General features: G+C 50.8%; 2 protein-coding genes across 4 annotated transcripts; one reads left to right on the forward strand and one right to left on the reverse strand.

The window, feature by feature from the left end:
* Positions 1 to 582: 582 nt before the first annotated feature.
* ACP1 (acid phosphatase 1) lies at positions 583 to 11818 on the forward strand. 3 transcript variants are annotated; one of them, XM_008162444.3, is made up of 6 exons: positions 623 to 760; positions 3679 to 3752; positions 3995 to 4108; positions 10044 to 10105; positions 11326 to 11431; positions 11563 to 11818. In XM_008162444.3, the coding sequence occupies exons 1-6, from the start codon at positions 718 to 720 to the stop codon at positions 11638 to 11640; spliced, it is 477 nt and encodes a 158-aa protein (XP_008160666.1). In that variant the 5' UTR covers positions 623 to 717; the 3' UTR covers positions 11641 to 11818. The 3 variants fall into 3 exon arrangements, with proteins under 3 accessions (XP_054583903.1, XP_008160666.1, XP_008160665.1); XM_008162443.3 differs by lacking the exon at positions 3995 to 4108 and adding an exon at positions 3834 to 3947 and having other exon boundaries at positions 625 to 760; XM_054727928.1 differs by lacking the exons at positions 11326 to 11431; positions 11563 to 11818 and having other exon boundaries at positions 583 to 760; positions 3834 to 4108.
* A 1837-nt stretch (positions 11819 to 13655) lies between these two features.
* Positions 13656 to 19456, reverse strand: ALKAL2 (ALK and LTK ligand 2). Its single transcript, XM_054727929.1, has 6 exons — positions 19416 to 19456; positions 18572 to 18888; positions 17351 to 17404; positions 17196 to 17276; positions 14891 to 14956; positions 13656 to 14180 (listed from the first exon to the last, which is right to left on the reverse strand). The coding sequence occupies exons 2-5, from the start codon at positions 18828 to 18830 to the stop codon at positions 14892 to 14894; spliced, it is 459 nt and encodes a 152-aa protein (XP_054583904.1). The 5' UTR covers positions 18831 to 18888; positions 19416 to 19456; the 3' UTR covers positions 13656 to 14180; position 14891.
* Between the last annotated feature and the right edge of the window lie 349 nt (positions 19457 to 19805).

A 19805-nucleotide genomic window follows, 5' to 3' on the forward strand; every position in this document is an offset into this window, starting at 1 on the left:
CGGACGGTTGTGCGCGGGGTTCCGACCGGGGCACTGGGGGTGGAGTGGGGTCTCGGGTCCCAGAGGGGCCCCTGGTCGCGTGGGGACCCCGCTCACCCCAGATCGCGAGCCTCAGGTTCCGCCCGCGAGGCCCAGGTAAGGGGGGACGTTCACCTGAGCCGCTCAGGTCCCCGCCCCTCCTGTAAGGCTCTGTAGCCCATCCCCAGCCCCACCTAGTGCCCGGGGTCCGGGCGGGCGCCCGCCCCACCCTTAGGTGATCCCTCTGCAGAACCCTGACCTAAGCCCGCCTCACCCCGCGCCGTCCAGGTGACTCACGACCCCGCCTCCCCCTCGGTCCCGCCCCTCCCTCAGGTTTCAGCCCCGCCCTCTCCTCCGCTCCTCCCCTAGACCCCGCCCACCAGGCTATAGCACCGCCCCTACGCCCCGCCCGAGGCCCCGCCCACCAGAATATAGTACCGCCCCTACGCCCCGCCCCGAGGCCCCGCCCTTCAGAATATAGTACCGCCCCCTCTCAGTCCCTCCCCTGAGGCCTCTCGGCCCCGCCTCCCGCCGCGTAGTTTACGCCAGACTGCGCAGGCGCGAGTTCCGCAGGCTCGCCCCAGGAGGCTCTAAAGTCGAACGGCGCAGGCGCACGGGGCGGTCCGCTCAGAGTGCGCATGCGCTGCGCCTGTACAGTTCCTACGCGGTCTGTGGGCGCCTCCGTGTTTGCGCGCGAAGATGGCTGAGCAGGCACCGAAGTCGGTGCTCTTCGTGTGTCTGGGTGAGACGTGCGGTTCTAGCCCCGGTCCCACTGCCCTGGGGGTTGGGTGGGCCCCGTGCGCTGGGGGCTGCGCGCTGGGCGAGGACGCGGGTCCCGAGGGTGGGCCGGGCGCCCCACTTCCCCTCCGCGCAGCGCTGCGCCGCGGCCCGGTCTGTCTGCACGGCGGGTCCCCTCGCCTCCCCTCGCCTGTCCTGTCTCCGAGCCTGGCCCTCCCCGTGGCTCCTGCCGGAACCCCTGTCAGCCCTCGCAGGGAGCCCTGACGCTGCGGGGGTGGGGGGCCTCCTGCTGCCCCAGACCCAGCACAGCGCGGCTATAGGTGGTGATGTCCACGGCCCAGGCCTATGAGTGAGTCTGAGCTGAAGGCAGAGGCACTGCACGGGTTTGGAGTTTTTGTTGTAAAAGCCAAACTGGGGAGACGTAATTCCCCAGCTCTCTGCGAAAGCACCCTCCTCTGTACCTGCGCGTGGGAGGTGGTGGGGTGACGTTTCTCGCCGCCCCCGTGGATGCCAACGAGCACCTTCTCGGTGCGGAGAGGGGAGTTACTGCCCGGTGTGCATCGAGGGCTTGGGGCCAGGAGTCTGCGAACTGTCTTTTGTGCTTTGCAGGCCCTCCCTCGCACATAAAGGGTCCAGCATGGGGGTTCCAGCTGCTTTACTTAAAGACACTGGGATTTGAATTCCATACCATTTTCTCATGTCACAAGAGGTTCCTCTACTTTTGAAGGTTTTTAGAATCTATTTTAAAATGTGGAAATTATATTTCGCTCCGTGGGCTGTACACAAAGGTGGTGGTTTTTGGTCCCCGGCTCCAGGCCTGAGGAGGACTGGAGAAGCCTCCCTCGGAGGATGGTGAGCAGCTGTTGTGCTGAGATTAGACAGCAGGGCGGGGCCGCAAGAGGGACCAGCCTGCAGGGAGGGAGGACGGACCTAGCCCCAAGGGGATGTGGGACGATGAACCCCATCTCCCCTGGGACTGTGCCCAGGACATTGGGCGCTGTTTCTAAAGTGTACAGATCTCCTTCCTTCAGAGCCTCTACTGGGACCTTTTTCAGACTAAAGTAAAGAGTGTCACATGCTTTTCACTGAATTGAACTCCTTCGTTTGGCAAGATTATTAAGTGTTTTTATGTTTTTGTAAGATAGCTGTGCCACAGCCGGCACGGTTGCAGGTGATACCATATTCGTGGTGTCAGAGGACTTTTTCTGACAACTCAATGTGTGTGCCACACACTGTGCTGGGTGTTGGGGCCTCCCTGGGTGGGACAGATGCAGCGCCTGCCCTTGGAGAATTTTTGAGTCTCTTACCTTGAAATGAAGGTATTGAATAAGTACATATTATGCTTCTAATTTGGAAAAAGCAAACTTGAGACTTTATAGATTGAAATTTTTTTTCTAGAGGAATCTGAAAATGACATAAGTTTCGCAACTTTTCCGAAGGTGGAACCTGGAGTGCTGTGTTTTCCTGACAAGCTCTCACTTAAATGATGTGTCAACTTTTGAAGTTGAGGGCGAGTTATAAGCAAGCATCTCTTATCTGTTGCTCTCTTAGGTAGAACTTGAACGTCTAATCTTTACAGTGGTAAATTTTTTTCTTACCTACACTTATACAGATACCTTCTTGCTGTAAAAGTAGCCATCTGGGGGAAAAGTGTGGAAAAAAGCCCGTTCATCCAGTCGCCCTGACTCAAGTGCCCTTTCAAGATGGTGCCCATTAAGGTCCTCTTCGGTCTTTAAAGATCCGCTCTAATCTTCCCTGTTTTCTGATAACCAGTTTTCTTCTTAGGTTGTTTATTCTTTTTAAGAATTCTTTCCTGTGCTCCCATCACCAGCACTGATTTTCCTGTTTTATTGTAGCTAACTGTATCTCTGTAAATACATTGCTTGGCACATGGTAGAGGTAATTTGAGAGAAGATTTTGTCCCTTATCTTTTTCCCCTGTGACTGAGAAAGGGATGGCTTTGTCCTGGCTCCTGGGAGGAGTGTCTTGTTCTCAGGAAGCGTGTGGGGGACAAAAGGAGATAACTCAGCCCTGGGGCTCTGGATCCAGCCACAGGCTGATAACCCGGCAGTCCTGCCTCCTTAACGAGAACCCAGCGCACCCTCTGCATCGGAGCCTGGTTAGCACCCTGGGCTCACGCTGATGACGGGGCGATGTGTCCCTGAGGCAGAAAGCTTTCTGCTGGGAACCCCCCAGGATCTGCTGTATGCTCCTTAACTTTGGCTGGTTCTGCTTTTAACTTGTTATTAAAATAAAAATGCAGTTATAAGTATAGCATTTTCCGGAATGCTAATAAGTCCTTTTAAAGGGTTATTTAACCTGTGGGACTCCCACACCTGTAGACAGCTGGTCTGAGTGAGGGTGGCCTGGAGGTCTGAGTGGTGCCTAGAAGTGGTGCCTGTGGCTCAGGCCGACTTCTAGGTCCAGCCCTCCAGCAAGGACTTCACCCACAGGATGCAGTGAAAGTTGGTGCTGACTCCTCATGCCTAGCACATCGGTGTGTCTTTTATGAAATAGTAGTAATCCTTGTTATGTGCAATATACTTGAAAATGCTTTAACTGTTGTATTTCATTTTAACATTAGTTGCTTACTACCCACTGAGTTGATTTCATGACCCACTTCGGGGTCATTGATAGCAACCTGGAAAACTGATTTTGGTTATGGCCGTCTTTCTGATGTCTTTGTCATTGGTGCTTTGAGTGCTTGAACCGTGGGTGCCAGACCCTTGAACTTGGGCTTGGCCAGCTGGTGCTCACAGGTCCTGCCTCCACGGGCAGGGCGATGGCCTCCAAGCAGATGCTCTCCCGGGAAGGCGCGCCTGGGCAGGTGTGACGAGGCCCACTGGCCACCCTGTGCTGGCAGTCAGCACCTGTCCTCCCTCAAACCAGACCCTCACTTCTGCTCTCCCCTGTTTTTTTAAGGTAACATCTGTCGATCACCCATTGCTGAGGCAGTTTTCAGAAAACTTGTAACTGATCAAAACGTTTCAGATAAGGTAAGAGCTGTTCACTGTCTTAGGCCGACCTGAATGCCTTCGGGCAGGAAATTGCGAAAAAAATTTTTTTTTCTCCTGCAGTGGAGGATAGACAGTGCAGCGACCTCCACGTACGAAGTAGGAAACCCTCCTGATTATCGAGGGCAGAATTGCATGAAGAAGCATGGTGTCCCCATGAATCACGTTGCCCGGCAGGTACCGTACCTGAACCTGAAAGTGCACGCGTGTGTTTTGTGTTACAGTGGGTCATTGACAGCAGTGCTGTTTCTGCCTGGAACGTGGGCCGGGCACCAGATCCAAGAGCTGTGAGCTGCCTAAGAAATCATGGCATCGACACAGCCCACAGAGCAAGACAGGTAGAAGAGATCTCCCTTAAATTAACTTCAATGTCTATCACGCAGAGACCCGTAGCTTCGGAGGCTGTGAGAGCTTAACCAGACTTCCTGTTGATGGGTGTGTTTATTCACGGTCTATTTAATTGCGACAGTACACCCATTCCATTTCACTTCTGGTTCCACAGACTTTTGGGGTCTTGGAATTTACTTAGGGAAACAAAATTAGTGACTGATTTGTCCAGAGGAGAGCCCTGGGCGGGAGCTGCGGTCCCCTCCTCTGAACACGGGCCTCGGTGACACTTGCTCCCTTCACAGGGGTGCTGCTGGGGTGCAGTCCTTCGCTCTGGGCACGGGCACTTTCATCTGAGAGGCACCTTAGAAGCCTCAGGCCGCGCTGACGTGGGTGCACAGCCCGCACTCCAGCACGGGATCTTCTGGGTTTAGGTTCCGAGCGCTGCCCAGTAGAACCTGTGGTGATGAGGATGGGACGCTGTGTCTGCGCCCTCCAGGGAGGCAGGTGACCGCTGCTCACTTGACGTGATGCCATGTCACCCATTTAACTGATGTAATCGCCCCTGGGATTGGTGGACACCTTACTGGCCTGCAGGGTCCTAGGCTCACGTACCACGGGGGGAGCTCCTAGAGAGGTTGGTTCCCTTGGTCCTTCAGAATGTCTCACATCTTACTCAGCAGGAACTGTGATTATTTTATGGAGATTCAGTGGATTTTTAAAAAATCTGGCTAAAATCTTCTACCTTCCTTTTGTGTCCAACCTAAGGGAATGTCAGGCTCCGCAGGCCTAACAGGACTGCAGGTTAGCATCCGGGGACAGGAGGCCCTGTCCCGAGATGGGCTTTGAGGTCTTCAGGGCGAGGAGCTGAATGCTTTGAAAATCAGTCGTCAAATATGTTACATTTCAATAAGTATGGATGGCAATGCAAGAACTATGAATTAGTATTAGTGCTTGAATCAGAACTTTAATTCTTGTTATACTAAATCTTGGAAAGCTTTTCAAATTGCTTTGCCACACCGAACTGTAGTTTTAATTTATCATCACAATTTTTATCCTCTTCATTGCCCTTTAGGGAAGGGAGTAGTTGGTAAACCCATTTTGCAGATCAAGAAACTGAGTTCTGGAGAGAAAGTAAACGACTTATCTAAAGTTACCCAGCTTCAAATGGAGAGCTGGGATTTCATCATCGCTTTGTTTTAATAAAAAAAAAATTAAGGTTGTGAGCTAGAAAATTCACAAAACAGAATTGTCTTAGAAACACTTCTAAAACATCAATGATGCCTCCCTCACAGCTGATCGATGTTTCTCTCTCATCGATGTTTCTAACTCTCTATCCCTCTCCCTTCCTCCCTGTAAAAAATCAATAAAATATGTATTTATTTTTTTTTAAAAGCCTCAGAAATTAGTCAGACATTATTTTTGGCTTAGAGAGGTTTAGGCAGATCTGTGAACTTCAGTTTCTGGCTGTGTCATTTGACTCTGTGTATTAGCAGTTCACTATTTAAATTACCTGTCTTAAGGACCTGACTCTTCCTTAAAAGGAATTTTCATTGGACAGAGGAATGAATTTTCTCATTTGCCCATCTAATCTGGTCAGGCTTTCGCACGCTTTGCCAGTCTCTCTTTTATATTTTTTAAAGAATATAGACATATATTGAGGAGTTCTTCAGAATTATGAGCAATCATATTTTCATATTTTCTATTTTTCACTGAAATCTGATGGTTTTTCATACATTGTTATATACTAACAGTGGGTACAAAAAAGCATTTTAAATATATAAGGTATTTTGGTTTTTAAGAAATCAAAGCTAGAAATTTTATTTTATTTTATTTTTTTAATGTGTGTGCCACAGCTAACATCATACTCAATGATGAAAGACTGAAAGCTTTTTTTAAAAAAAAAAATATTTTATTGATTTTTTACAGAGAAGAAGGGAGAGGGATAGAGAGTTAGAAACATCGATGAGAGAGAAACATCGATCAGCTGCCTTCTGCACACCCCCTACTGGGGTTGTGCCCGCAACCAAGGTACATGCCCTTGACCGGAATCGAACCCGGGACCTTTCAGTCTGCAGGCCAACGCTCTATCCACTGAGCCAAACCAGTTTCGGCTAGAAATTTTATTTTTTTAAAATACCAGCAGTTACCAGTTTGAGAAGTAGTATTCCCACCTACCCTGTTTTTGCCTTTTTCTTTTCTTGTTTTTAAAATTTTTTTCCTCAAATTTTTAAAACTTTTCTGCTAGTTTAAAAACTAGTACTAGTAAATATGTTTTATAAGTCAGTGTCACATCAGTTCTTTAATTTTAGGATCTCGCTAATGTTTATAGGTTTTCTCTTCAGTCATTGTCACCATTTGTGTGAGAACTATTGTTTTCTGCTGCTTAAAAGGTTCATTTCCCCGGTACCTTCCACTGGGTTTAATAAAGAGAATGCTTGTAGGTGGTTTTTCTTTGTAATGGTCGCAGGCAGTGCTCCTGAGCAAGCCAAGCCTCGCATCCGGTTCGTGCTGTGGAGATGTTTACTTTACTGGACATTCTTTCCTCTTTTCAGTAAACTTCTCTGACATGAGCACCAGAGTCAGTGCGTTTCTACAGCATGACAGCCTCGCTGCTCCCCCTCCTCCAGAAGTCACCGCGGAAAGTGGGTCCTGCCCTGACCCCACTGCGGCCCTGTGGCAGGCGGCCCTGTGGCAGGCCTCGTGGTCACGCTGGGCCCTGGCACCTGACAGCTGTGCGCAGCTCACATCCGGCTCTTGCTGGACACGGGTGGTTTCAGTGTGACGCTCTGCGCTGTGGGTGTTTGTGCGTGTGTTCCAGGGAACACCAGTGTGCGGTTCTCTTGGACACACACCCAGAATCACAGTGTGTCCAGGTTGGATACACACCCAGACGTGGGATTTTTTTATGGGATTGTTTGTTTTATTGATGTTGAGCTGTATGAGTTCATTCTGTAATTTGGATATTAACCTCTCATTGGATAGATCATTTACAAATATCTTCTCATTCAGTAGGTTGCTTTTTTGTTTTGTTGGTGGTTTCCTTTGTGGTACAAAAGCTTTTTAATTCGATGTAGTCCCATGTGTTTACTTTGCCTTTTGTTGTCTTTTCCCTGGGAGACATACTGCTAAGACCCATGTCAGAGAGTTCACTGCCTGTTTTCTTCTAGGATTTTGTGGTTTTAACTATTTTACAGTGAAAACATTTAGTCCAGTCCATTTTGAGTTTATTCTTGTACCTGCTGTAAGAAGGTGGTCTGTTTTCATTGTTGTGCATGTGTGTGTCTCGTTTTCCCAGCACCATTTATTGACTAGTCTGTCTTTACCCCATTGCATGTTCCTGTCTTCTTTGTCAAATGTTAGCTAACCTTATAGGCATGGGTTTATTTCTGGGCTCTCAATTCTGTTCCATTGATCTATGTCTGTTTTTATGTCTGTACCATGCTATTTCCATTACTATGGCCTTGTAGATAGTTTGAAATCAGGTGGTGTAATGCCTCCAACTTTGTTCTTTCTCAAGATTGCTGTGGCTATTCGGGGTCTTTTGTGTTCCATATTAATTTTAGGATTATTTGTTCTAGTTCTGTTAAAAATGCTATTGGTATTTTGATAGGGGTTGACTCTAGATTGCTTTGGGTAACATACACATGTTAACAATGTTAATTCTTCCAATCCATGAACATGGTGTATTATTCTGTCTTCTTCAGCAATGTTTTTTCATTTTCCAAGTACAGGTCTTTTACCTCCGTGGTTAAATTCATATATACACTGAGTGGCCAGATTATTATGATCTCTGAATGCATAATAATCTGGCCACTCAGTGTGTGTGTGTGTGTGTGTGTGTGTGTGTGTGTGTGTACATATATATACATATATTAGAGGCCCGGTGCATGAATTTGTGCATGGGTGGGGTCCAGCCAGCCTGGCCAGGGGGAGGGGACATGGGCGGTTGGCCGGCCTGCCTGCCTGCTGGTCAAACTCCTGATGGAGGGGACAATTTGCATATTAGCCTTTTATTATATAGGATATACACTGAGTGGCCAGATTATTATGCATTCAGACATCATAATAATCTGGCCATTCAGTGTATATAAAATGAAGTTGTAAATGTGATTGTTTTCTTAGTTTGTCTTTCAAGTAGTTTGATATTGATGTGTAAAAATGCAGCTAATTTCTGAATGTTAATTTTTTATCCTGCTACTTTACTGAATTCATTTATCAGTTAATCTTTAGGGTTCTATATATATAAAGTATCGTGTCATCTGCCAATAATGACAGTTTTACTTCCTCCTTTCCAATTTGGATGCCTTTTATTTCTACTTTTTGTCTGATCGCTATGCTAGGACTTCCAGTACTATGTTGTATGAGTCGTGAAAGTGAACATCCTTGTTTTGTTCCTAATCCTAAGGGGAACGCTTTTTACTTTTTCCCTGTTGAATTGATGTTAGTTGTGGGTTTGTCATATATGGCCTTCCTTATGTTGAGGTATGTTCCCTCTATTCCCACTTTGCTGAGTGTTTTTATCATAAATGGGTGCTAGATTTTCTCAATAGTTTTTCTGCATCTGTTGATATGACTGTGATTATTATCTTCCATTTTGTTTATGATGTATCACGTTTATTGATTTGTGAATATTGCATCAACCTTGCATCTCTGGAATAAATCCCACTTGATCATGGGGCATGATCTTTTTAATGTATTGCTGAATTCAGTTTGCAAATATTTTGTTGAGGATTTTTTTGTCTATGTTCATTGAGGATATTGGCTTGTATTTTTCTTTTTTAGAAATGTTTCTGTCTGGTTTTGGAATCAGGGTAAGGCTGACCTTGTGAGTGAGTTTTTAGAGCCTTCTCTGCTCTTGAAATGTTTGGAATAATTTGAGAAGAATAGGTGATTTGAAGCCATTTGGTCTTGGACTTTTGTTTGTTGGGAGCTTTTGATTACTTTGCTTTTGTTACTAGTAATCTGTTTAGATTTTCTCTTTTTTTCCTGACTGAGTCTTAGAAAATTGTATGTTTCTAGGAATTTATCCATTTCTTCCAGATTGTCCAATTTGTTGACATATAGTTGTTCGTAATATTTTCTTAAAATTCTTTGTATTTCTTTGGTGTAAGTTGCTGCTTCTCCCCTTTCCTTTCTGATTGTATTTATTTGGGTCCTCTCTCTTTTAATCTTGCATGAGTCTGAATAAAGGTTTGTCAATCTTGATTATCTTTTCAAAGAACCAGCTCTTGGTTTTATTTCTATTATTTTTTGGTCTCTACTTTTATTTCTTCTTTGATCTTTGGACTTTGTTTGCTCTTTTTCTAGTTCCTTTAGGTTGTTTATTTGAGATTTTTATTATTTCCTGAGGTAGGCCAGTAATACTATGAATTTCCCTCTTAGGACTGCTTTCACTGTGTCCCATAGATTTTGGGTCATTGTGTTTTCATTTTCATTTGTGTGTGTATGACATTTTGATTTGTTAACTGAATTCTGCATTGTTACTAAGAAATTGAAGATGAAGTATAAACTCTTGGTCTACATATTCTACTACTTTATATTTATTCAGGAACATTTTAATATAACTAGAGGCCCGGTGCACAAAATTAGTGCATGGGTAGGGTCCCTAGGCCTGGCTGGTGATCAGGGCTGATTGGGACCTGCTGCCGGCTGCTGGTTGGGGCCTTCCTTCGTTCTGCACCGCCCCCTGGTGGTCAGCACACATCATAGCGGGTGGTCAAACTCCCAAGGAGATAGTTTGCATATTAGCCTTTTATTATATAGGATTTTTTTTGCAATACAATTTTAGGAAATAGGTTAACTCTATTTTCATTTAAAATTACCCTAAATTTAATTTTTGAGTAATAGATTCTAATATAGCAAATTTTTTTACTGCTCTGTATTCTCTAGGCTTGATTGGTATAAATATAAATACTATGTTTTTGACTTCTTATGTAATTTCAGGTTACTAAAGAAGACTTTGTCACATTCGATTATATGCTGTGTATGGATGAGAGCAATCTGAGGTAATCACCTTTTGAAGGCTATTTCTGTTCAACCCCCATTCCAGTGACAGGCCAAGTAGTTTGCTGTCCAAGTGACTTTTATATTATCTTAAATTTTTTATTAGATAGTGATGGCCACAGTGTAAAGAATTAATTTATTTAGAATAGTAAGAAATTCAGAGAGTAATTTAGAATTGTCTTATGGGTATATTTACAAAGAGACACCGCTCAGATGGGGGACAGTTGAGTTAGCACCTATAGCTCGGAGAGCAGCTGGCGTGTGGAGCAGTTTCTCCCAGCGATGTGGTGCCATCTCGCGGGGAGTGGCTTTGCTGTGCCTGCAATGATCCTGGACAGTGTGGTGTTTTATTGTGTTTCTCATCTGACTCCGCCCCCCCTCGTCCCGTGCAAAAAAAAAAAATGAGGCTGACAGAAAACATCTTACTCTATTTAAATTGTTGATTGCCTTAATTGGTTTAAAAAAACAACCACCTGACGCCGTGTGGTGTTGATGAAAATGGCTGACCCTGATGTAATGTGTTGTCAGGTCTGGGTGCCAAAGCCGCAACCGGTAGGTGTGCATGGTTGCCCCATCTTAGCGGGGCTCCGTGCACAGGGCGCTGAAGGACTTGGCCCAGGTTCACAGATTCGGTGGGTGGGTCCTCAGCTCTGGGAAAGCAGAGTCCTGCCATGTGCCTCACATGAGCCCAGGTCGCTTTAGGGAGATGGTCTGTTAAGACACTAACACACCCCATGGCAGCACCGTGCTCCGGCAAGATGTGTTGCCACGTAGCTCAGCGAAGTCGCTTTTCCTCCTGCAGCAGGTGAGGGCTGAGGAGAGGGTGCCGAGTGTCTGTCCCAGCTCAGGTGCAGCTGAGGCCCCGGAGTGAGCAGTGAGGCTGACAGGGACCCAGCACCTTGGAGGCTGACAGCCCTCGGGGCTAGTTCCCATGGCCTTTTGAGATCCACGGATGTCTCTGTTTAATCCCTGAGCCAGGTGTCTGATGGATTTCACGGGAATCCAGGGCTGTGCTCTGACTTGCGGATGCATGTTTGGTGTAAAAGGTCGGAGACAGTGCTGCTGTGCAGCTGACAAACGGCTGCCTGAGGTCGGCGGTCCCGTGCCTGACGAACTGTGCAGATCCGGCTACCGCTGCTGGGTGTTCCATAAAACCCTGGCACGTCCCTGTTTACCCTGAGACCACTGGTCGGAAAATTAAGTTACTGTTTCAATCTTACAGAGATTTGACTCGGAAAAGTCATCAAGTCAATAACAGCAGAGCTAAAATTGAACTACTTGGGAGCTACGATCCTCAGAAACAGCTCATTATTGAAGACCCCTATTACGTGAGTACGGGCCATGCCCACACGGGCCAGTGTGAGGACCACCCACTCTGTGTCCAGCCACAAGGAGTGACGTGCTGAGGTTCTTGGGCATTTTTGTTCCACAGGCTTAGTTCTTTTTCCTTTCCTCCTAGGGGAATGAGTCCGACTTTGAGACCGTGTACCAGCAGTGTCTGAGGTGCTGCAGGGCCTTCCTGGAGAAGGCCCACTAGTGCGTCCGTCCGAGCCCGCTGGTGCCCGGCCCCACGTCCCAGCCCAGGGTCACGTCCGTAGCTCAAGGCCAGTGCTGGTACTTCCGTCCACTTGCTGTTTCTTACTTCAAAAATAATTGTAGATGGAAATCAGTGGTTCTGTGTGGCAAAAGAATAAATACCTTTGACTCAGACAGTTTATGGGGCACGTGAAGTGTTCTTACGCCAGTGGGGCCTCCCGCTTGGCTCCCGTCACAGAGGAAATCGTAGAACAGCCTCATCCCTGTCAGCATGTGAGCCTTGTAAGTCACCTGCCCTCCCTCTTCCCCGAGTCCGGACGACATGAGAAGGAGCGCCCTGTCCCCGGCACTCCCTGCCCCGGGCAGTAGGGCCCTCCCGCGGGGCTCACAGCCGAGGAGTGTGTCCATTCACAACGTGTGTTTGTAGGAAAGTAAGGCTCATGGAATAACCATCCTTCCTAGTTTCTGTCTAGCTTGTAGCATAAAGGAGTCAGCTTATTTGTCCCATTTGAGCCAGTTATATCCAGAAAGGACACTTGTTAGCTGCTTTATCTGTGGTTGGTAAGAGTTGGAAAAATTTTATGTTGGCATGCTTAAATATTGATGTGGTGATACGTATTCTTCAGTGCTTAATTTATAGGTAATTTCTATGTTCTTTCAGATAACTAATCTAAAATTCATATGGCTACATGTTAGAGAAGACTTCAAAATAAACTGGGGAAGTTATAAAAATACAACTAAGATGTAAGTCTGCTGTGTGCCTGCTTTTTTATTGACAAGTGAAGACTTGGAACAGATGCTCTGATTTTCCCTTCCAAATGGTCTGTGATGCTCTAGACACAGTTACCTGCCGTGTTAGGAAGGACAGGGATGGAGATGACAGTTATGTCTGTTGATGGAGGAAGTTCGAGGCCCCTGCAACCCCAGTGTCCTCGCCCGACCCTTACGAGTGGCTGTCACGGTTCCACGGGCGGCAGTTCACTTTGTTCACCCCACTCCTAGCTCTCTCCGTCACAGGGCGGTCCCCAGCCAGAGTCGGGGGTCACTTCCTGGAGGAGTAATAGTCAGAGGAAGGCTGCCTGCTTCTCCTGGGTGTTGGGGGCCTTCTGTCGGCAGCGTCCTGAGGGTCCCAGGCCGGGGTGCTTCGTCCTGAACCCCCTTGTGCCTGGAGGATGAGCAGGTGGGTTGTCCCACCCATGCACCAGGGAGACGGGAGGCAGGGAGACGGGAGGCCAGGGCAGGAGACGGTGGGATTCCTCGAGTCACCATGAAAGCGCTTCCTAGGCCATCCAGGCCCTTGAGAGGGTAGACTGAGAGTTTGATAAGATCCCTAAAGAGTGAAGACTGGAGAAGTTCTGTAATTAACCAGTGAGAACAGAGGATTAACCCTTTGCACTCGCTTTTTTCTCGAGCTGCTACTGATGCTAACTGTGTCGAGTCACACTCGACATCCGAGTGCAAAAGGTTAAATGAGCACTTCAAACAATGTGCCCGCCCTATCTTCCAGGAATCGCTTCCGAAGCCGAAGCAGAGCTTTCTTACCCTCTCCTGTTCCTCGATGTTCACAATGAATGCCTATCATTTGTTTTTAAGGTTTAACGTCGAATTCAGGTGCGGTCCTCAAACCCCAGGCCTCTCCGCACGGTTGTCCCTAGACCGGGGTTCGTGAAGAGAAACTCCGCTGAGTTCACTTGTCTTTTTAAATTGGATCCAGTCAGATTTGTGCCTATGAAAACCTGGAGCTGCTTGGCAGTCAAGGTTCCTATAGGGCGGTGCTCCATGCTTACTCACATGGGAACTACAGGTGCAGACATTGAAACGTTCACTGTAACTATGATAACTGGATTACAAAAATGCACAGCCTTCCGTTTTGCTTGTTTATACCTTTCATGTCTCTGGCATGCTGCCAGTATTGTCTTCATCGAGTTGTGCAGCGTGCATTCCCAGCGATGGATGTGTTAGAAAGTAAAAGTCACTTTCAAGACGTTATTTAACAAACACTTTATTACTTGCCTTATTTACAGTATGTACAGATTGCACAGTAGGCAGATCCTATCTCACATTTATCACACCAAGGGCAGGTGAATTGACCTCACTGTGCACACGATTACACGTCACTGTCTCCAAAGCATGGCTGAAGGCATCTTTTTAAAAATTGTTTTCATGCAATTCCAAATAATATCTGGGAATTTAATTGTAAAAGTAACAAAAATATTAAATCATACCATATGCTATATGAAAATATAGTTTCAAATCTATATTTGAAATCTAAAGAAATACTCTGTGATTTCACCCAATCAGGAGAGTGAGGTGCCTTCCGTCCTTGCGTGGTGTGACCGGCAAGCGCGTGCTCACTTCCTAAAGGAAAGGCGGGTTCGCTGTCAGGTGCCCGCAAACAGTGTCAACATACGAAACTGAAGGAATCACGGGAATCTGCAAAAATAACTCTCTTGTTCGGGGGGCGTGTGTGTGAAGGTAGTAGGTTCTGTGTCCCTGTTGGTCTCCAAGGCACTTCTCGTGGTTTCCCTTGTGGTCCGCTCGCTGCTGAAACAAACATGGGGCTGTCACTCTCGCTACCAGCCCCAGAAGACCCATGCGCTAAGTCATAGAACATGACGTCTGTAAACACGAGGAACCTGTGCACACATGGTTCTCTGTCCCCCAAGTGGGAGCTAACTCAGCTATGGGTGATTGCACACGTGCCCAGCTGAAGGCGTGAGGACTGCTGAGAGCACGGGTGAACGTCTGGTCCTGCCATCACTGTCAGGTACTCGGAGCTCATAGGGCATCCTGGGCAAGACTGAGCGGCCCGGACCTCAGTGTGAGTGTCTGCAAGGCCACCAAGAAGCAGCACTTCATCTCCACGTGGTCCTGAGCCGTCGGCATGGCATCGTTTTAGGAATGATGACAAACCAGTGTTCCTGGGCCAGGTAGTTTCTTTGGAGGTATTCCAGGTCCTGTGCCCGGTGTGAGTGAGTGCTGAGTGAAGGAGTGAGCAGGTGTGACTTCAGATGTGCACCCTACTGTGCACACTGACTCGTGTGCTGAAATAGCTTCACATAAACATACTGTGCGCCAACCATGTCATCACATGAGTACTTGATGGGCGGCCTGGCAACGTGTAGACCAGGACGGGCACCTTTTACTGATATTCTTTATGTCAACTTAAAGTAAGGCTACCCTGGCAAAAAAGTGAGTGTTACTGAAGCCCCATGAATTGTTTCCAGTCCCTAGCTGATTGTGGAGCTCACCTCATCCGTCCATGCACACGGGGCTCACAGCCAGCCGGGTCAGCAGCCGGGCACACCTCTTGTAGTCTGAGTGGAGAGAAACCCCGGACCCATCAGTCCCCAGGCAGCTCCAGTGAATGGCATTTACAACAACCACACAACTGCTAAGGCCATTTAACTCCCTTAAGTCTCCTGAGTTCCCTGGGAGCAATGGACCCCGCCACCTGCAGCCATGGGCCCTAAGCTGGTGATGTAATAACTTAGCGTCCGGTGGCAGAGGTGAGGTGGTGTAACCAGGAGGCTGTGCTGGGACTCATGGAATAACCAGTTTCACTCCCTAGCAGATGGCTTCCTGTGCTGATAACGTGTAGATCCTGTGCAGACTGAGTCCCTTCGACTTCACAGCACAGAGCCTCCTGCATGAAATTCTAGAGAAAGTGTGTCACATGAGGTAGCAGAGCATGAAGACCCAGGTGGAGTGCAGCTGTCAGCGAATCCAGTGCAGACTGCAGTCCTGCTCCCTCCCACTGCCCTGTGATCCCTGCTGCCCCAGCAGCCAGCCGGACCCTGCACAGGGGCTGCAAAGCTGCCTCGGTTTATAAAGACAGCTGGCTGCTCAAGCCACAGAGTCCCACTAGAAGTGGGAGAGTCTACTCCTAACTGGAAACCCGAAGGAATGAATCAAGGCCAACGCGTCACACCAGCAGGTAACTCGAAGGTGCCCTGAGAAGCCAGAGGAGGAGGTATCTGGGTTCAGAGGACAGGATGGTCTCAGTGGAGGCTGGGCCCTCGGTTCCTGCGGTCTCCCACCTGCAGTAGTTTTTACGGGCAGTTCTAGCATCACCTGTGCATGCGTTTCCACTCTGTCCACAGGTCCTCCAACCTGCGTGTCCACCCCGGACCTTACTGAGGCGCAGACTGCCCTGGTCTGGGTAGGACCTGACGCCCTCCTATTGCGGGAGCTCCTCTGGGACCAGGACACACCAAACAGAGGCCTCGGGTCCCTTAGCGCAACCTCCCAAGTGCCCAGAGCAGCGGGATGTGGTCCAGCTGCAGGCCTTGGCTGAGAGTGGACCCAGGTAGGGACCCTTATGCAGTGCACAGGTGTGTGGCCTCCCACCTCCGACACCCAGGAGAGCGTGGTTGGGTCTGACTGTCGGGCCTCTGCCTGTGGGGGACTAGGAGCCGTGGTGGCTGCGGTGGTGCCCAGAGAAGGGTCTGCAGTGAGTGTGTGGCCTCTTTCCTCATCCGCAATTGGAAGGATAGAAATCATGGCCCAAAGGCCACTTTGAAATGTGGGTCTTTGGTCCTGTTACTGTGAGGCAGGCAGCCTTTAACATAAACATAGGCACACAAACAATAAAGGGAGGGCCTCTGGCTCAGGCCGCAGGTTAATAATTCTCAGACAGCAGGTGACTGTCTCAGAGGAAGGAAACGCAGGGGTGATGTGTACCAGGCCCATATGGCAGGGGTGTGAGGTGTGCTGTTTGCCTTGGGGTCACCCGTCAGCTGCAGGAGCCTGGGGTGCTCAGCCTTCCTGGGGGTTTTGTGAATGTGCCTGAACAAGGAGCTCCTAAATGACACCTGTTGTTATTCCGGGTAACTGCTGCCTGAGCTGGAAAAACCCACTTCCTGTCAAGTGCTTGTTTTTTAAGGCAGGACAGGCCGGTCTCCTCTGCCCCTGGTCACCCTGAAAGCAGCTGGTAAGATGCCGGGTATCTGCGAACTCCCGCCCCGCTTCCCCCAGCCGATGAAAGCTGTACTCCCTCAAAAGAAAAGGGCTCAGGGCTCCAGTAGATGTCATTCTACCTAATAGTGACTGTTTTGTGGACAGCACAGGAGCTGCTGTGAGGAAATGAAGTGCGTGCTGTCCTGAACAGATACCAGCACGCACGGCAGCTCGGCACCGGGAAGGGCAGGCCTGCGTTTCTGAGTTAGTGACGAAGCCATCGGAAGAGCAGAGTTTTGAAACAGCAGTTTACTCCTGGGTGACGAGGGTATCACTGCCCATCACCTCTTCTCGCCCAGTGCACAGTAGGCACTTTAGTGACTTACTCCTGACGTTTGTTTGGCGCAGCTGCGTAGATGGGAATCCGTGAGCAGAAGGAGCGACACCCACTCCAAGCCTTGGTGAATGGCAGAGAATGTCACCAGTTTCAAGTTTGGCCCTGACTGCTGCCCAGGGCAGTGACCTCCAGTGGGGGGTCACCCTGGCCCCTAACTCCACCGCCGAGGGAACAGTATTAGGAGGCAGGCCAACCTGGGAGGGCGTGGGAACCCCCCTACTCCCACCCCCTGCTGCCCCAGCAGCTCGGCTGTCACTCACATGCCGGGACGGTGCAGTCTCTGGTGTTGTGGTAAAGCCTGTGGAAGTGTTTGCTGCACTTGGGGCTGAAGTAGAGAGGACCTGGGAGGGAAGGAGAGGGGTGTGAGGCTCCTGGGTACCAGGACGGGCACAGGAGGGGTGGGGAGGAAACCTACCTGTGAGATGCTTTAAAAACTTGTCCTTCATCCTTAGATCTCGAGGAACGATTTCTGTTGGAGGGGAAAGAAGGTGGTTATTGTGTTGCCTGAAAGAAGCATCTCTCGCGTGACCTTACATGAATGCTGAAGGAACTTACTGGAACGTCTGCATCGCCTGTCAACTGACCAAACAAAAGAGGCCTGAGCCTCCTGCCTGTCGTACATGACACAGGTGAACACCTGGCATCACGCTTCTCTAAACAGCATTGACCGCCCACAGGGCTCAGTGTCACCTGCGTGGTCTCCACCACAGGACAGGGGTGTGCCCGTCAAGTTATAAGGTGAAGAAAATCACGTGTCTGGTTGGTTTTGAGTTAGCTTCCAGTGGATAAGTCACTTTCAGGCATGTTCATCTTGAAGAGCTTAGGAATCAAATTCTCCACAACCTCCCCAAGTCCTAGAAAGAAATCCTCATCCTTCAAACAAAAAGGGATGATAGAATTTTGCTTTTTCTTGGGATATATTTAGAAAACGGATGAAATGCCTTCAAATCACCTGTTGGAAAGCTGCGTACATGCACGGTTTATCTGGTAGAGCAGGCCATGAGCCTGTCTTCTGAGATAAAAGGATTCCTGGGGAGCCCCCTTCAGCCGACCCCCAGCGCTGGTGGGCACTGGGTTCCTGGCCACGTCCCCGCATGCTTCCTGGCTCAGCCTGCGGCTGCTCTCAGTCAGGCCACACCTGTGCTCACCTGTCCTCACTAGTCAGGGCCGATCGCACAGGGTCCCCTCTTTATTCCAGCGGGAATGCGGGCCGCACGGAGGCTCAGACACCCCCCTGTCAGTCTTCATTTGCTCCCAACCTGAGTCAGTCTAGACTGACCTTTTCGGTTTGACCTGATTGTGTCAGGGCAGCTGAAAGCCGCCTGCTTCCCTGGAACCCTCGGGGCGCTCTGTGGGCTCGGCGCGGGGCGGGCCGGGCCATTTTCTCTCAGTTAAAATCGCCGGAAATAGGTCCATTTCCAAAACCAGAGGCCAGGTCTGTGCGGAAATTACCGGCCCAGGTGACAACGCGCGTGGGAAGTGGGCTGTGGACGGTTGTCCGCGAGGCATCGTGCACGGGCTCCCTATTTTCTTCTTCTTTTAACAATCGACATGCATTTGCCTTTTTAAAACGCGTTTTCCCAAAGACCCTTCTACTCCCAGCCACACCACCTCCCGTCCGGCCGCTCGCACTCACCCGCGCGCTGCTCCTCGGGGTCCAGCGCGTAGTCGGCGGCCTCCCTGCGGCCGGGAGCGGCGTCCCGCGGGCCCGGGGGCTGCAGCCGCTTGGCCTCCCCCGCGTGGAACTTCTTCAGCTCCTGCATGATCTCCAGGAGCAGCCGCAGCAGCGTCTGCCGGTCCGCCTCCCCGCGGGGCTCGGGGCCGCCCCGGCCGGGCCCCGCCGCGCCCAGCACGAGCAACAGCCCCAGGAGGAAGGGGCGCCCGGGCCCGCGCATCGTGCGCTCAGCGGGGCGGGAGGTCCGTGCGCCCGAGCTCGCCGGCTGGAGGGATGGGCTGTGGGGGGACCGGGAGAAAGTCGGGGGACTGGCGGGCGGGGCGGCTCCAAGCGGCCGCCGCCCAGGACCCCCGAGGACCCCGCTGACCCCCACGGACCCGCGCAGGGGCGCCCCGCACTGTCCGAGCCCAGCGGGCAGAGGAGGGCCTGGCAGCAGGGCGCCGGGCGGAGGTCTCCCGGGGACCCGGACCGAGGTCCACCCACGGGGATGCGAGACCGGCGCCTCCTCCGCGCGCCCGGCCCCGGCCCCGGCCCCGCGGAACTTTCACGGATGGCGCCTCCCGCACGAGAGCTCGGGCGTCGCCAAACTTTCTTCCACCTTCGGGGCCGCGCTGGGGGGTCCGCCCGCGCCGTCCCTCCGAGAGGCGGCCCGCGCGCCCGGCCGGCGGCTGTGCCCGTCCCCGGCCTTTGTGGGGGTCGTCCCCCACCCCAGGTCCCCAACCCTCCGCCCGCCGGGACCGCGCTGCGGTCGCCGCTGGGCCAGGTCCCGGAACCCCCTGGGCGCTGGCCCGGAGCTGCCGCCTACCTGGCGGAGCCGCCGCTGTGCTCGCGGCGTCGGCCGAGGTCCCGCCGCCCCGCGTCCCTACTCCATGCCCGGCCCGGCCCGGCCGCGGAGCGCACAGCACGCGGGACCGCACGCGCCCTTGGACCGCTCGGCGCTGCCCGGCGGCCTCGGACCCGGCGCTTCTTATCCCAGCGCCGCCCACGTCAGGCCGGTCCCGAGGGCTCCGCGCCGCTTTAATTAGAAGCCGCCGGAGGGCTCGTACCCCGCGGATCTTCGTCAGACACCCCCACGCCCACCTCCTCCCCAGCTCCCCGCGCCCGCATCCTCCCCCGCCTCCCGCTCCCCCTCCTCCCCCGCCCCCTCGTCCTCCCGCGTCTTCTCTCCCCTCCCGCCCCGCCCTCCTCCCCCTCC

This window comes from Eptesicus fuscus, chromosome 16 (assembly GCF_027574615.1).
Source record: "Eptesicus fuscus isolate TK198812 chromosome 16, DD_ASM_mEF_20220401, whole genome shotgun sequence".
Lineage (NCBI taxonomy): Eukaryota > Metazoa > Chordata > Mammalia > Chiroptera > Vespertilionidae > Eptesicus > Eptesicus fuscus.

Bases quoted from the DNA above. Each gene is read 5' to 3' on its own strand.
- ACP1 (XM_008162444.3), top strand. From the start codon at position 718: ATGGCTGAGCAGGCACCGAAGTCGGTGCTCTTCGTGTGTCTGG. The intron at 3,753-3,994 runs GTAAGAGCTGTT...TTTGTGTTACAG, and splicing joins ATCAAAACGTTTCAGATAAG to TGGGTCATTGACAGCAGTGC. The intron at 11,432-11,562 runs GTGAGTACGGGC...CTTTCCTCCTAG, and splicing joins TTATTGAAGACCCCTATTAC to GGGAATGAGTCCGACTTTGA.
- ALKAL2 (XM_054727929.1), bottom strand. From the start codon at position 18,830: ATGCGCGGGCCCGGGCGCCCCTTCCTCCTGGGGCTGTTGCTCGTGCTG. The intron at 17,277-17,350 runs GTAGGTTTCCTC...CTTCCCTCCCAG, and splicing joins GTTTTTAAAGCATCTCACAG to GTCCTCTCTACTTCAGCCCC. The intron at 14,957-17,195 runs GTGAGTGACAGC...CTCTCCACTCAG, and splicing joins AGACTGCACCGTCCCGGCAT to ACTACAAGAGGTGTGCCCGG.